Here is an 18,013-nt window from a genome sequence, read left to right on the forward strand (position 1 = left end):
TTGTTATAGCCTATAATTGAATAAAGATATTTTGACTTTGACTTTGACTTTGACTTTGAATGCATCCATTATATGCTAGTTAGGTAACAATACACCGAAATAAGCCAAAGTAAACATAAAACCAAATATAAGTGAAATCCATTTACTGAAGAAATGGATGTTCTAAGAAACACCGGCGCAGAGTTCTCATGGTTATTATTTGCTCGGCGTATTTATATATTACGGTTGCGGGCAAACATGGGAGGCTAGTGTTTGCAAATACGCGGCCCACATCTTACGGCGTATATGACTTAGCTCAAATATAAGTTAGTATAAGAACTACATGTGTACTCGTAGATACTTGTATGGCTGTTACGCTCGCTCCCGACGAATGGAATATGGCTCGTTCTCTTTCACGTATGAATTTCGATTTCTTTAATTAATTAAATACAGAGACTCTTTATTGAAATGATTTTTTTAATAAATTCACAAATAAATAAATAGAACAAATTAAATTAAAATGTAATTAAATCAAAGCCCAGGTTCGCACCTCTGTAATATTGACGAAGAAATGCGGCCACACACGCTATGTTATACCGATGACGGGCATAACCAATTTCATATTTAAAATTTTTGCTTGCGCAAGCAAGGAGTCCAGTAGGGCTACTACGAAACTCGAAACTCGAAGTTCGTATCGTACCGTTCCTTTCGCTCTCGTATAAATAGTATAAGTGTCAGAGGGACCACATGACACGAACTTCGAGTTTCGAGTTTCGTAGTAGCCCTGGGGCCTACCATGATCTTTTCATAAACGATCCAGACGCAGAGTAGTTCAATTTAGGCACCTAAACTGAATCGTCGAAATTGGTACCACGACGTTTATTTCTCAGAGCTGAGTCTCAATGGTTTACAAGTGAATGAAAGACCGATATTGTCTCTGGTCCGAAACTGAAACGCTAAGTCGCGAAAGGGATACCGCTATATGCAAACCAAATATTGTATACTTAAACCTCTTTATTTTGGAAACCATAACTCTTTATAAGTATTATGTCATTCCGTGTTCTTAGTAACCGTTGTGTTGATTACAAATAAAATGTTCACGCTGTCACTAATCCACGAGTCTCTTTTCTTACTGAAAATTAGTTTTATGAATGAGGAATTAAGAAGCACAATGTTATAAACTTGAATAAAAGTTGAAAAGTTCTTGAAATTCATTAGTTGAAAAAAAGCGATCCAAAAGAATTGACAGAATGAGTAACCTATACTGAATCGCTAAATTTGACAATTCCCACTCAAGTTAAGCGTCATGGTACGAAAACCGCTTGAAGTGAGTGAATGAAAATGTCTGTATCGCTGTCGCTGAACCGTGCTTGAACTGAATCGCAAAAGTAACGTCGTGGTACGAAATAGCGATGCAGTTCAGTTTAGAGCCTAAACTGAATCGTAATAAGAGAGCATGGTAGGCCCCTGCTGTCATGCACAGTCCAGTTATGCTTGTACAAATGAACTGCGCAGGCATAATCCTCGGTTATATATATTACTCAAAAGAATATAAGGGCCACTTGAATTTCACCGGTAAAATGAAATCAAAATATGTTTTCTTTTTTAATTGAAACCATTTAATTGAATGAAAAGCATTTGTACTGTGTTATGTTCTATTAATAAAACCACTTTTAGACAAGGAATGTCATGAAGAATTATATTTATTAGTATGGATTTTCTTTCACCCATATCACGTAACCCTTATTTTCTTTTGAGCAGTATATAACCTAGCGTGTGTGGTCAGCTTAACGGTGTGGGAACTACGGCGATTGCTTCGTATAACATAAAGCCGGATCCACAATTTATCTGTCGTGTTGTGTTGTGATGCTCTCTAGCCTTCTCACTCTATAGCTTTGATGCGACACAACACAAGCCGTCACAACACGTTGCATCAGATAAATGTGAACGCAACCATAAAAATGTATGAAACGACACTGTCACGATAGAACGCGACAAATAGATGTGTTTTTTTTTATTCAACTGGATGGCAAACGAGCAAGTAGGTCTCCTGATGATTAGAGATCACCACCGCCTATAGACACCTGCAACACCAGGGGGATTGCAGATGCGTTGCCAACCTAGAGGTCTAAGATGGGATACCTCAAGTGCCAGTAATTTCACCGGCTGTCTTACTCTCCACGCCGAAACACAACAGTGCAAGCACTGCTGTTTCACGGCAGGATTAGCGAGCAAGATGGTGGTAGCCATCCGGGCGGACCTTGCACAAGGTCCTACCACCTGCAGTGCGACTTAACCCTACATTCATTTTAGTATTCTTGCGAGAAAACGCTGCCAGTCTTTTGAGCATTAGCCACGGGGCCTTTTCTAGATTTAATTTAATTTTAAGTAACTAGTTTTAATTTTAGTTTACATTTAATTATTCGAATTCTTCTTTGTTGTTTCTTTAACATATAACATTCTTAAATAATAATAAACCTAAATTGTGTAAGATTATAGGTACTTAAATGAATGAAAATTAAAAACAGATCCTATTTAATCTTTCAAACTTTTAACCGATGATTAAACACAAACAAACCCTTAGCATTTATATTTAAACGGAATAAAATCTTTTAAAATCCAAAATTCCAACCTCCGCACAAACATTTCCCGCCATACAAAAGGTCGTAAGTGCCATCAAATGCCAATCGACTAACGTCGTTTAATATTTTTTATCCACCTATAAAAAATCCTAAGTGCCATCAAATTTCAATCCACATACGCTATTTTGTGTTTTATAAAGAAAATCGTAAGTGCCATCGAGTTATATTGACATACGCCATTTTATACCGTGTTTCGGGTGTTCGCGCGACTCCGCGAGATTCCAGCGCCTGCGCAGGTCGGGTGCAAACGTTGACTTTAGTTTTTTAGCTCTTGCTTTTGAGGTAAATGTCACGTTTTGTGTCGACCACAGATAAGTAATAATTTAAAGGGGCAGAAATTAAACTCGGTCTGAAAACGAGGACCGCATGTGGCTTATAGCCACATATTTCTCTAAATTACAATAAGGTACACAGGCTGTACGCATGCCTGACTGAAAATGCCGTATACTAGTAATGCCGCTGAATGCTGTAACTGAAAACCTTTAGGGTACTTCCAGTTGTTCTGGAAACTTGAAATTTGGTTTGGAGGTATTTTTTTATAAGTATCACAACCAATAATAAAAGTATGAACATCTTATTTTCTTTGTCTGTGTATGTAAGTGACCATTTAAAATTTATCCCACGACGCGCTCATTTTATCTTTCTTCTTTCTTACTTATCCTTATTTATTTTACGTAGGAGAGGGCCTCTGCTAACACTGGATATTCGTAAATAATCTACAAAGTTTACAAACCTCGTAACTGACCAGTTTTTTTGAATAGCTGCACTTTTGTTTATAGTTAAGATGTAATATTATTGTAGGTGTATAGTATTTAGTTAACTCTTACAAAAAAAGATTTCCTATTCTATTCTCATTAATAGGCAATTTAGGGGAAAAATAAGTGAAGAGAGTGAATAGATCTTGTGAGGGTTACTTGGACTCGTTTACTGATCTCTCGAACTACCACTAACCAGAACTGAACTCCCTACATCATGTACATGCTAGCTTATGTACTAGAATATTTCTAACTGAGCACTGAGATGGCGGCGTGGTTTATCTGGATCGATCGCGCGTGAGATAGATATCACGCATTCCAAATAAATCAACACGATCCAGATAAGTCATGTGCCAGCCATGGCACAGCCAAAATACCACAAACGGGACTTATCACGCCAACACACACGAGTAATATTTACCTCGACGTTTCGGCAACATAACATAGGCCGTAGTCACGAGTAGACTGAGGTCTTCAGTGACTTTGTGGTATTCTGACTATGAGTGAAAATCAGGAAAGTTTAAAACGTTATATTCTCATTAAGTTTCCTTTCCTACCAGGTGATCATAATTAAAGTTACAGTTCCATTTCCCTCCTTAATTTCTATGAATGAAGTCTGACCATTAACACCAGAAGCTAAATCAGTAATGTGGTAAGTTGATAGCTGTTAACGATTCATTTGACGATAGAGCGGCAGTTTTCACGGACGCTGTGACATACGGACAGACAGATGAGGCAACAGAGTGCCGCAAGACGGCCTTTGCTGTGACCCCAATTGGATCAACACGATTTTTAGGACTTTGTATTTTTATTTGTATGACTTTATTGTACATAAAACACATAAAAAATGGTGGTGGTGGTTTTGTTTGCAAAGCATTTTTTGCGTGTTATATTATATAAAATGGGTCTGGATTTGATTTTTGTCTAAGTTGATCTGCTAGATGACTAATTGTAGGTACACATAATATAAATTATGTAAAAGTTTGTGAGTGTGTGTTATACTAGTGGATGCCGATTCAGCTTAAATTTAAAAACAGGCGCATTGTAACGTCCAACAAACAGACGGGCAATTTAACCTTTTGCGTCGAGCGACAACGTTTAGTGAAAATTTTAGTCATGTTGACAACATAAAGGTGAACCTGCCTACTTCTGTTAGACCTGTAAAAGAAAGGAATTGGTGTAACAAGGTCCTGCAGATCTGATACCCTGAATTGTAACTTTTAGAAAAAAAATATGCAAACTACTTTTATTTAGACTATTGAATTTTTCCCTGCGCTAATGAGCCTCTTCTGTTATATGTGGTTGTAAAACTTCGCATCTCAACAAAACGACGTATCAAAATAAACAAAATTGAATACATTGCAGTATAACTCCTCCAAAACTGTAGAGCATGTAGAGAGAGCGAGAGAGAGGATCGTTGCAAGTGGAAACAAATATACTACGCCTACTCCTTCATTGGGAAAGAGGTGTGATTCTATGTATGTATGTAAAACAGAATATCCCGAATATTTCAAAATCCCCAAAACTATTTTAGGGGTGAAACTACTGGTTAGATAAACTTTAATGATTAATGAACTAAAAGAATTTCCTTGCTCACCCGCGACCCTACGATAGCTAAGCTTATGCAAAATATGCGTGTTCATGCAGTTCCTCCACCTCCACACTGTAAGAACACACCACACACTACACTGACGCGTTTCGAACTCAACCAGAGCTCATCTTCAGAGTGACACAACCGTACACCATGCTACCAGTTGTTAGACAAGAAGAAGAAGAGTTGTTGTCAGTGTAGTGTGGTGGTGGTGATAGACGGGTTTGTGTGATTTTTGTGTATTCTTACAGTGTGGAGGTGGAGGAACTGCATGAACACGCATATTTTGCATAAGCTTAGCTATCGTAAGGTCGCGGGTGAGCAAGGAAATTCTTTTAGTTCATTGATATGGACCTCCGCAAAGTAACGCCTGATGCAATAAATTATTTAATGATTATTTATCTGTACAGATTTATTTATACAGATTACGTTGTCTGTTATTATTTTTAAACTTTATGTAATTGAATACGTATCCCATCTTGTTGCTTATACTTTACTTGAGCTGTTCTCCGTTTACCGCGTCAGTATGTCACGAGTGTTAACGAATTACAAATATTAGTCTCCAAACGACACAAATTAAGACTAATTCTAAACGCAAAGTGACTTAAACAGAAACTAAGTGCTTCTACAAGCCATATAGCGGTAACTTTACGAGCAAGAACTTGTATTACTGGCTAATTTGTAAGTTCTAAGCGCTAAGAAGGAGCAATTGTCGCCAATACTATATCAATAAAGACATTGTTAGTTATGTGATTGTATTCTGTTTGTCTGAGTGTTAAGTTAAACATGGTAAATAGATCATCGTATTTACTTTGTTATTGATTACCAGCGCAGATGTTTTATCATATTAGTTAAAACAAGGATCAGTAACTTTCAAATCAATTGTTAAACCTTCATGTTTATATTTTAATATAAACACCCTGGCTAGTTTTTGATGTGTGTGTATTTTGTATTTTGATTTGAATATTGTTCTATCATTCCGTTTTGTCTGCTGTTATCACTTCTGTCGTGTGTCGTTTACTGTAAACAAGATTATGCTTGTTTTATTTACCCTGCCACTCTCGTTTCTTTAATTTCAATAATAATACTAGCTTCGCGCGTTTATTCGAGCCATTGCTAAATAGGTTGCCGATTCGCGGTCTCCACTCGAGAACCTTTCGGCCCCAACGACCATCTTCTTACACTTATCAAACAATATTTAATGTGTCTGAAAAACGCACAACTTAAATCACTCGAGTTAAAAACTTAAACAGACATTATAATGTAATATCATTGAGGTGCACTAAACTTTAGTGTATCTCTATGATATTGCAAGTTCCCAAGACGATCCCATAGAGCTTATGGGAACGGAAGCAATACCATGCCCTCGGTACCGCTCTGCTTTCAGAGCATGACATGAGTGCGTGTGAGCTAACTTTGGGGGCGGCAGACGTGAACTTGCCTTCGAAATCCAAAAGCTTAATGGTTACTTGACCTGAAATGTATATTTCAGAACCAAATTATTATTATTATTATTTTAAATTTATGACGGTGGAAGCATTCTACACTTCCACTGAACGTAGATATAGTTTAGATATAGTTAGTGTTTAGTATTGTAACTGTTCTGTCGATTTTTGTCCCTATACTATACCTACGTACATATGTAACTGCAATGCTTTTGCATTTTTTCCTACCGTTATTTAGTTTTAATAAATCAAATACAGAAGCCAGACGCGTTTGCTTTGAAAATCACTTGCAATCTAAAGTGAACCTTATCACCCTAAGAACATGGTCCATCGAACCAGGACTCTTGACAGTGACGAGAAAAAATATTTGGTTCTACAATAAATAGGTGTAATTTCGGTGAAATAACGTTAAATAGATATTAAAAAGTGTTTAAATTAATGAACAATAGTGTAACGAATGTGAATTACGGCAAAAGAACTGTAAGGATCGAGACAATTTGGTGCTTTTTTACTTAAACAAAGTCGTACTTTATTCCGTGTGATCAACGAACAAAAGACAAGGTGTATCGTGAAATCATAACGATAGTGTTGCGTTAATGTTAGAAAAATAGTAAGCCGCTGAGGTTTGGACAAAATTTGTTGGACAATTCCGTGTGGCGGGCGCTTGCTTACCCTACGTTAAAAAAGTAAAAAAGAGGCTGGAACTTTCTTATACAGACGTACTATTCTCGCTGTGTTTTAACCGTAAAAGACAAACTATTTTGCTATTGCAATGAATCAAACAGAAAAAAGTGTACTTATTCAAGAAGATAAGTTAGACAAGGTGAAAAAAGGGTATCTTAATTACAAGAAATCACCTAAGGAAAGAATTACGGTTAGTTACCTAAAAGGCAGAATGGATACATTGGAAAAGTATTGGAAGGAGTTTTCGCAAGTACATGAAACCTTAATTATATTGGTTCCAATGGATCAGCGTCAACTAAACAATTATTTTGCCGAAAACATGTTTGAAGACTTTGAGGAAACATATTACATGTACAAAGGCGAAATGATGTCCAAGTTAGAAAGTTTGGTGCCAGGAAAAAGTGAGTCTAAACCAATATCTACTTCAAACACATCTGGTAGTGAAGTTAAATTGCCACGAATTTCTCTTCAACCTTTTAATGGCAACTACACAGAATGGCAGTCCTTCCATGATTTATTTCTGGCATTGGTGCACAACAATGAGTCCTTACAAGATGTTCAAAAGCTACATTATTTAAAAGGCAGTTTAGTCGGAGAGGCGGAGGTGCTATTGCGTCAATTTTCAATCACCGCTGAAAATTATACAGAGGCTTGGTTAGTGCTGAAAAAACGCTATTCTAATAAAAGATACATAGCAAACTGTGTTTTCAAGAAATTCTTTACACAAAAGGTAATATCACAGGAATCAGCTACAGCCATAAGGCAACTATTAGACACTTCAGTGGAGTGTATGAGTGCACTAAAACAATTAGGGTTGCCTACGAATCACTGGGACGCGATTGTCAACTATTCAGTTGTATCGAAACTGGATACGAGTACCCATAAAGAGTGGGAAGAGTTAATAAGCAGAGATGAGACTGACGACTTACCTAGTTTTGATAGATTAAAATCATTTCTGGAAAATAGATTTCGCACTTTGGAGATGGTGGAACCTACAAACAAAAGCTATAAAACTGTTAAAACTAAAATGTTTCACGTTACTGCGCCGAAGGAATTGAAATGCACCTTCTGTAGCGAAGATCATTATATCTATCAGTGCAAACAGTTTTCCAAGCAGTCAATAGAAGACAGATACAATTTCGTCCAGAAAAATAATCTCTGTTTTAATTGTCTAATACCGAACCACACTGTATTCAAATGTAAACAAAGAACAACTTGTCAGATTTGCAAGAAAAGGCATCATTCGTTATTGCACCGAGATAAGAAACAAGCAAGTGAAGAAGCGCATACGTCTGGAGAAACAAATAACAACAAAGAGAAAATACAACAAACATTTGTCTCGGCGCACATGTCGAGCGTACCACAAATATTACAACCTGGTCAAAATATCCTGTTGGCGACAGCACTGGTGCACGTCATATCTGAGGCAGGGCAGTCACACGTGCTACGTGCTCTTCTGGACCAGGGGTCAGAGGCTTCCTTCGTCACCGCAAGGGCGGTGGAGTTGTTAGGTTTGAAGAAAACTAAGGTCAGCGGAGTAGTCTCTGGTGTTGGTGAGGACAATCAAATGTGTATAAAACATTTGGTAAAATTACACATTAAGTCAAGGTACGATATTTCCTATTCTCTTCATGTTAATGCTTATGTATTGAAGACGTTAACCCGTAGGCTTCCAGCTAGGGAAATCAGAGGTTTTGTATGGCCTCAGGTTAACGAAGTGAATTTAGCTGATCCTACTTTTAGCATTCCTGGGAAGATTGATATACTCCTAGGCGCAGACGTTTTTGGTGACATCATAGACGCAGGTTTAATGAGAGGACCAGGCAACGTTGTTGCCCAAAAAACACACCTGGGTTGGATTTTGTCTGGAGGCACTAATTCGTCATTTACTGCTTCACAGCACATCACTAGTCTGCATGTCACACGGCAAGTAGAAGAGGATAATAATCTACTGAAAAGGTTTTGGGAAGTGGAGTCAGAGCTATACAGTAAGCAGAGCATTTGGACAAAGGAAGAAGAAAAATGCGAGGAAATATATCAGCAAACAACAACAAGGGATGAAAACGGGAGGTATGTGGTACAGCTTCCTTTAAAGATGGACATTGCAGACACCGTGAAGGTGTGCGGAAACACCAAGCAGCTAGCTGTAAGTAGACTAGAACAACTGGAAAGGAGGTTCGCCAGGAATGAGCAGTTAAAAACTGAATACACCAAAGTTATACATGAGTACTTACAGTTAAATCACATGAAGAAGGTTGAAGTAGAAGATGAATGTAATGCTATCTATCTTGCGCATCATGCTGTAATCAGGCAGGATAAAGATACGTCTAGGGTGCGTATAGTGTTCGATGCCTCGGCGCGCGGCTCAAACGGATGCTCCTTAAACGAAAGCATGATGGTAGGGCCTACAATTCAACCAGATCTGCGAAGTCTGATATTTAGATGGCGATGTCATAAAATCTGTGTTATTGGCGATATAATCAAAATGTATCGTCAAGTAAGAATGAATGACGAACACACAGATTTGCAGCGCATAGTGTGGCGTGACGTTACAACTAAAAAAATTGAGAGTTATAAATTACTCACCGTAACGTTTGGGACATCAGCAGCGCCTCATCTTGCTGTACGAACTCTTCAACGCTTGGCAGATGATGAAGAAAAGAATTACCCTCGAGGAGCAGTGGTAATTAGAAATTCATTTTATATGGATGACCTTATGACAGGTCATGAAGATCTCAAGGAAATGAAGGCTATCTGTAAAGAAATTGACAAACTGTTGAAGTCTGGAGGTTTTGAAATGCAGAAATGGTCCAGCAACTCCGAAGAACTCCTGAAGGACCTGGCTGACAACTCGAAGACTCTGGAACCTGTAAGAGAAAAGAAAGAAATTAAGTTAGATAAAGTTATAAAAATACTAGGTCTTAGTTGGGATAGAAAAAACGATACCTTTCAAGTTTCAGTTAACTTACCAGCTACCAGGATACCTGTAACAAAAAGAGTGATTTTATCTGATGTCGCTAGTCTCTTCGACCCGTTTGGATGGCTCTCACCTGTCGTGATAACTGCTAAAATTATGATTCAGAAGTTATGGCTCAGTTGTCTTGGGTGGGATGACGAATTACCCTCCGAACTCGTCAATGAGTGGATGAACTTCCGAGATGAACTTCACGAGTTGCAAATCGTTGAAATTCCTCGTTGGATAAAGATGTCATCTCTCTGCAAAGAAGTGCAGCTCCATGGGTTCTCTGACGCTTCAACTCTTGCTCTTGGTGCGGTTGTTTACATAAGAGTTGTGGACGAGCACGACGAGGTTCATGTTACGATACTAGCTTCAAAAACAAAGGTAGCCCCACTTAAACAATTAACAGTCCCGAGGTTGGAGCTCTGTGCTGCGGTCTTATTGGCAAAGCTGTTGCACGAAATTTCAGGTTTGTTGAACATACCTATGAACAGAATTTTCGCTTGGACGGATTCGATGGTGGTTTTGTCCTGGCTACAATGTCAACCCAGTCGCTGGCAGCTGTTTGTGGGTAATAGGGTGTCTGAGATTATCCAAAATATAGATAATGACAGATGGAGACACGTTGTATCTGCTGACAACCCTGCGGACCTCGCCTCAAGAGGAATTAAGGCGAGTGAACTGGCAGATAGTGAGCTCTGGTGGACCGGACCCGCATGGCTGAAGGCTAAAAACAACGAAATTCCAAGACTCACATCAATACCTGACACAAAGATAGAGAGCAAGAAATCATTCCACACACTTATAAATGACACTCCCATTTGGGAGAGGTTTTCATCATTGCGAAGGATGAAAAGAGTAGTAGCACAGTGTAAGAGATTCTTAGATTATAAAAACAAAGACAAAAAAGGAGATATATTGACTGTGGCTGAATTAAATCACGTTGAAGAAAGCTGTGTGAGGTACTACCAGAAGTTAATATACAATCAAGAATTTGAAGATCTGAAAAAGAAAGGAAAGGTTAGGAACAAGAGTTCTTTGATCAAATTTACACCGTACTTAGATGAAAATAATTTGCTGAGAGTTGGAGGGAGATTGAGTAAAGCAGACTTACCTGAGAACGCTAAACACCCGATTATTATTCCCAGCAAACAGCATGTAACAAAACTAATAATAGCAGATGCACATACAAAAACCTTGCATGGTACGGTTCAGCAGGTAATGACATACATACGGACCAAGTACTGGGTAATAAGTCTCAAGTCAGCAGTTCGAGATTTCAATCGAAAATGTGTCGTGTGCATAAAGAATAACGCTCTAACGAAGCAGCAACTGATGGGCCAGTTACCCACAGCAAGGGTGACTCAGCAGCGAGCCTTCTATCACAGTGGAGTTGATTTTGCTGGCCCTGTGTATTTAAGAACATCCAAGGGCCGAGGTCACAAATCCACAAAGGGTTATATATGTTTATTTGTCTGCATGTGCACACGGGCTATCCACCTGGAAGCTGTGACTGATCTTACAGCACAAGCGTTCATTGCTGCATTTCGGAGATTTGTCGCAAGAAGAGGACATTGCGCACAGCTATGGAGTGACAATGGAACTAATTTCGTCGGGGGAAATAAGGAATTAAGACTACTGTGGTCCAGGAGCAGTAATGGCGTGGCTAAAGAGATAGCTGCGCTTTTAGCCAACGATGGTACGACGTGGCATTTTGTGCCTCCAAAATCAGCAAACTGGGGAGGCCTGTGGGAGAGTGGGGTCCGCTCGGCGAAGCGCCATCTGGTGAGAGTAAATGGTTCCACGAAACTAACATATGAGGAAATGTCAACGTTGCTGGCACAAGTTGAAGCGTGCCTAAATTCACGTCCTATCTGTCAATTAGATGAAACTTTAGACACACTAAACCCTCTTACGCCAGGACATTTTCTTGTGGGCGAGCCTATAATTAACGTTCCCGATGTAAATTATGAAACAAAAAATATAAATTTATTAACTCGGTGGCAACTTGTACAAACACAAATGCAAGATTTTTGGAGAAAATGGCATACCGAATATTTAAATACACTCCAACAGAAACAAAAGTGGTATAAAGTAGTGCCGTCACCCTGTATAGGAGATATTGTAATTATAAAAGAAGAAGACTTACCTCCAGCTAAGTGGTTGTTGGGAAAAATAACGACGTTGCATCCCGGACCCGATAAGTTAGTACGTGTCGTAACAGTGCAATGTAAGGGTGATCACGTTTTAAAAAGACCGCTGTCAAAATTAATATTGCTACCAAAAACGGCAGACTAGCTAATTACGTCTGCAGCGTAAATACCTACTGAGCTATGGTGGGCGGTTTAGTTACATTCATTTCGTAACTTTAATAATGAAATAAAAATATGAAGCTGGCCTACTGTAGTTGTTACCTATTCAATACATAAGCACAATGTCACTGCAATGATTAATTATACTTACCTACCTAACTTTGCGCAAAATACCATTGCAGATAATCATTATACCATTAAACGTAAACCTTAATCTATTCATGCTCATTGTCATTATACAATTTACCTACTGATTGTATTGTAAACTCTTTATTGTACATAAATACACATTAAATTAACAAATGAAATAATAATGAGAAGTACAAAGGCGAACTTATCCCTTAAAGGGATCTCTTCCAGTTAACCTTCCCTAATCCTATGCAATTTACATAACTAAATAAACTTGAACAAAAAAGGGAAGCTACTTATACTTTTTTATTTAAATTGTGTTGTTATGTTATTTTGTACCTAAATAGACAATTGAGTTCATATTTTGTACTCGGTGTCTTAGAAGGTTGTAACCTTGAAAACCGAAAATTGTGTATTTTTTACTAAAGTAATAGGTGATAGTTTTAGTTAACTTATTTGTCTTGAGTCTCGATGTTTTGTTTACATACTCGCCTGTATTCATATTGTTTGTAACTTACCTGTACAGTCATCTTAAAATAAATGACGTCTAGTTCCTAAGTTCTAATACATTTTCACAGTCATCCATAAAAACAAACCGCTACTTTATTTTACACTTCTACAGTCCATTAAAGTCAAATTTATAGAAAACAATGTTTTGTTGTTATGGCTGACATTCTGTTTAGAAAATAAGTTCATTTACTGAGTAAATAGATATAGTTAAGCATTCTCTAAGTTTTATAGTAATACCCTACATTTGTTTGGAAATATCACTTTCGCGACGGTGCAAGCAGTATTATGAAGTTGCTCGCACATAGATCGAACAAATGTAAGTAATGCAGTTTGTTGAAGGATGCTCAAGCGTCGCTTGATTTGTTTTTATTGTTGTTGTGATCAATAAGTGAAATGAGTGAATTGTTTCATGATCTTTTGACCTATTAGTGTTGACTCTGAATGGTTGCAGTGTTTGTGTCCATCATATAGCTAGGATGAATCAGTTCAAGAAACAATTCACGTAAGTTTAGTTTGGATAAGATTCTTAGATATTTAAAAACTGTTGTTTTTGGTGGGCGGAATGTTCTGTCGATTTTTGTCCCTATACTATACCTACGTACATATGTAACTGCAATGCTTTTGCATTTTTTCCTACCGTTATTTAGTTTTAATAAATCAAATACAGAAGCCAGACGCGTTTGCTTTGAAAATCACTTGCAATCTAAAGTGAACCTTATCACCCTAAGAACAGTAACTAAGGGACCCCATACCCTATTTCTTTTATTATTATTTGTATTTTTTTTCTTAATTGTATAATATAGTTTTAAGTATTTATTTGTAATTATATTTTATGAAAAATGACTTTCTGGCAAGTTTCTTGCGGCGCATTCTTCTTGGCAATGATGGTCTTTCCGAAAGCGCTGGTAGTTTAAAAAAATGACGTGTAAAAGTGCCCATTGCGGCCTTTTACTGAATAAATCATTTGAATTTTTGAATTTGAATTTTTAAAGCTTTTGGTGTCTGTAGACCCTGACCCTCAACACTCAAGAGAGGATTTTCCCAAATATTCTTGGTAAACAGGTCCACAAGTTCGAACGTGCGGACACAATCTAAAGTTTTATAATGTTTAATAACAAACTCTACTGTTTTCCCGCCATCGTAGACATTCACGACCCCTTTTTATTCAAAACGCTATTCATTTTATACCGTCTATTGTTACGTCGACAAAGCTTCAATATTATAACCTCGTGTCACACTTTACATTGGCCATAAACTTGGTAGTTGGCGGTAAAAGCAAGAGGCGTTTGACCACCCATTCACTTTATGGCTCATAAAAGGTCTGTGACGTCAGTAACTTCGACTTCGGTAAGAAGGAAGCCATTTTCTGTTAAAGGATGACAGATTTTTGCGTTGAATTCAAAAATAACATCTTTTTAAAAACTTTTATTTAGTTTCACCAGTCTCGTTGTCTGTCTGTCTGTAATCAAATCTTGCAAGTCAAATTTGAACAACTTCCAGTAGTCAGATTGACTTGAAATTTGGAATACTTATGTAAATCGCGTGACAATACAATAATCTAGTAGTGACCTCTTGGTAGTCCAGCCAGAATCGTCTCCGCAGGACGGAACTCTTCAACGGTTAATAGCATTGATCTTGAAATTTGGTATGCAAATTTAGTTTGGGTGACAATGCAAGTACAGTCAACAAAAAATACAGTCAGCAAAAAAAGCTTGTATTAAAAGTGATTTTTATGGTTAAGTTATTCTTTTACAATTTAGAATACTAATCCCAATACGGGTTTGTATCTTTGCTTCCTAACACTCAACTGAAAATTATGTTTAATGCGGAGTTTGACCCTGAAAAGGGAACAGCATTGTTTTATCCCGGAAAATTATGTAGAACTAGGGTACCCGCGACTTCGCACGCGTACCTACACTATTCGATCTGGTAGTTACAGTTGAAATTCCGGGATTTTACAAAATTCCCCAGGGAAATCCCAAAATTTATTTATCCTGATCTTCATTGAAGTTGTGTTAAGAATAACTGTACAAAATTTCATGACTCTAAGCCCAGTGGTTGTTATTTTGAGATTTTATACCTATCCCGTGGGAATATCGAGATAAAAAGTAGCCTATATGTTATTCCAGATGTCCAGCTACCTACACACCAAATTTCATCCATATCCGTCCAGACGTTTTAGCGTGAAGGAGTACACACAGACACACAAATAGAATTCTTCGCAGGTTAAGTCGCGGGCAATAACTGTTAAGAAATAAATCTATTACTTTATACCTTTAGACAATGTTTTAAGCTCAGTTTTTACTCTTAATTACTAGCGCACCCGGGACTTTGTTTACCCGCTGTAGCCGAAACGTCGAGGTATTTTAGCAATATTAAAGTCATGATCAAGTCCCAGGAGTCCTATTAATTACGAAGTAAACTTTGTTTGTTTATTTCAATAAAGGGTATAATCTGTGGAATATACTCATAGATTACTACCGATGTCAGAAACACAGAAAGCTATTCTAGGGCTAGCTATCTTCATTTAGGGGCCGTTTCACCATCCACTGATTAGTGTTAACTGACGGTTAAATGTGATGCCGCCTCCGTCTATTCGAACAAAACAAATAGAGACGGCATCACATTTAAACGTCAGTTAACACAAATCAATGGATGCTGAAACAGCCCCTTAATTTACACTCAATGAACTAAAACAATTAATACTTAATTGTTTATGGACCTTCGCAAAGTAACGTCTGATGAAATAAATAATTTCCACTCCTTCTGTTGTTGTTTACGCCGGGAAAATGTAAACAACAGCTTAATATGCAGAAATAGCTTTTTTTAAGTGGAAAATAATCCAGTTGAAAATGCTTTGGGTAATTTTTAAGTATTTGTAAGAAATAAAATCATAATTTATAAAAATCAATCCGCACTGGGCCCGCGTGGGAACTATGGCCCAAGCCCTCTTGTTCTGAGATGAGGCCTGTGCCCAGCAGTGGGACGAATATAGGCTGGGATGATGATACAAATCAAAGCTAAATAGTTATTTATAAATGACATTTATGTAGATTATAATGTAATATTATATTGAAATAATAAATAAACTAAGCTAAACTTAGGGTTATTTATTTATTGCTTTATTATTTTGACTTTGTTAATAATTATTAGCTAATTTTATAATCTTATTAAATTACATTCATGTAAACCAATCAAAGAAAGTGCCATGTAAATACTAATTCTTGCATGTAAGTGCATACTGTAAAAATAACAAATTATGGGTATTATGCCCGAAATAAATGTCTTGAATTGAATTGAATTAAGCAATTAATTTTGTAAGCAATTATTTGGAACGAACTTGGAACGTCAGATAAAAATTATCAGAAAGAGTAACTTTGTCTTCGCAAAGTTGAAAACTATTCACGACAGTTTTCTTCGAGAATGTACACTAATGGCATTTAAAAGCCCAGATTTTATAGAAATTATTTTTAAGTTAAGTTTTTCACAGTATTATTTTTACTCAAACAGCTAACCCAATGACATTGTTTTGAAAAAAAAAAAACTTGAAGTTCCACCTCAGCTCAGTAACCGCGATCCAAGAATCGCAAATACAGAGTTGCTACATTCGTCACTTTCTTTTACTCCAAGTTAGTAAAAGACAGTATAACATTCTCAGGTTCTGTAATATTTATACGAGTTTGAAGGTTACCCAGGTAGCCAGTCCTGTGAAATATATCGGGCTAGTGCAACTTTTGGCTTGGAAGTGCGAAGTGCAGTCTCGCAGGGCTCAGTGCTAGGGCCACTTTTTTTCAACGGATGTAAATTGTAACGGTTGTGGTGTGTTTGTTTTGGTTTCAATTTTGATTTCGATAAAGCTTTTGATGGGGATTTTAAAAGGTCGGGTAGATTTTGAATCAAACGATCCCAGGTTTTGTATTAATAAAATACTACCTATAGTTGGTAAATTAGCTCTTTTACGTGCCTACTTATTTAACAGTGCTTTTGGAAAGACCATTATTGCCAAAAATATTATGCCGTAAGAAACATGCCACAAAGTCAATTTTAGTTAAAGTTACAATAAAGGAGTTAAGAATAAAGATCGCAGAAAGCTACTTTTTAAAGTCAAGGTCAAAATAATCTCTATGCAATTTAAGTTATAACAAGCACTAAATGAACATTGAACAATATGCCACTGGTGCGAAAAATACCTCTGTTGAGAATAAATCGGCAAGAAACTCAAAAATGCATATTTAAACCTTTCGTCTGCCGTGTGACGAATCCGTCACAAGGCAGTCCGATGTTTTTTTATGGAAGTTACATGTGAGTAAAAGGGATGCATAACGGTCTCATCTGGCATATCGAAGGTTTTTGTTGGTTGTAGAAATCAAGCACAAACCATTCATCGTAGATAGCCTCGGGGAAGACCTATCTCATTAAAGGCTGCATCAGGTTGATATCAAAAATCAAAACGTCGAAGTAACGCAAAGGGCACTTTTACTTTTTTTGAGACTACGCTCTTTTAGAAAAACCTACTACCAAGACGAATATGCCGCAAAAAAATTGGCAGTTTTTTTGCCACAAACATTCAACTAAGAGTCACTTAACCCTTTTCTAGACATAGTGCATATAGCGCCCTATGCGGTATGCCTATTGCTAAGTTTATAATACCTATGGTATAACATCTATAGAAGTCGTCAAAAATATTATTCGTATTTAAATGAATCCCTCATAGGTTAACTACATATAAACTGTGATCCATTTTGTGGTAGCGTATCTAAATTCGCGAGCCTGCACACTTAACACAAGCAAACATAAGTAGATATAAAGGATACTACATTATAAGAATAATAGTTTTAAATACAATTTTGTATTATAAATACGAAGAATAAGATTATTTTGTTACTAATAATGCTATGGACAATAAGGATCCCTATCCTATATTATGGGGTCTGAAATAAATAAAATATATATCAATAACTGTTGTGTGGAAGAGGTATACACGAAGCCTAAGTGTATGTAACACCA

At 37.2% G+C, this 18,013-nt stretch overlaps 1 protein-coding gene across 1 annotated transcript; it reads left to right on the forward strand.

Moving 5' to 3' along the window:
• Positions 1 to 7,415: 7,415 nt before the first annotated feature.
• On the forward strand, positions 7,416 to 14,101 carry LOC141440232 (uncharacterized). Its single transcript, XM_074104691.1, has 5 exons — positions 7,416 to 7,497; positions 8,500 to 8,624; positions 8,805 to 9,369; positions 9,820 to 11,213; positions 14,015 to 14,101. Exons 1-5 carry the CDS (start codon positions 7,416 to 7,418, stop codon positions 14,099 to 14,101), a joined length of 2,253 nt encoding a protein of 750 aa, XP_073960792.1.
• Positions 14,102 to 18,013: the final 3,912 nt, after the last annotated feature.

The sequence above is a fragment of the Choristoneura fumiferana genome, chromosome 22 (genome assembly GCF_025370935.1).
Source record: "Choristoneura fumiferana chromosome 22, NRCan_CFum_1, whole genome shotgun sequence".
Classification (NCBI taxonomy): domain Eukaryota; kingdom Metazoa; phylum Arthropoda; class Insecta; order Lepidoptera; family Tortricidae; genus Choristoneura; species Choristoneura fumiferana.

Excerpts from the sequence above, each read along its gene's own strand:
- LOC141440232 (XM_074104691.1), top strand. The coding sequence starts at position 7,416 with ATGTTTGAAGACTTTGAGGAAACATATTACATGTACAAAGGCGAAATG. Across the intron at positions 8,625-8,804 it reads TAGGTTTGAAGAAAACTAAG|GTTAACGAAGTGAATTTAGC; the intron begins GTCAGCGGAGTA and ends GTATGGCCTCAG. Across the intron at positions 9,370-9,819 it reads GGTTGAAGTAGAAGATGAAT|GTCATGAAGATCTCAAGGAA; the intron begins GTAATGCTATCT and ends ACCTTATGACAG.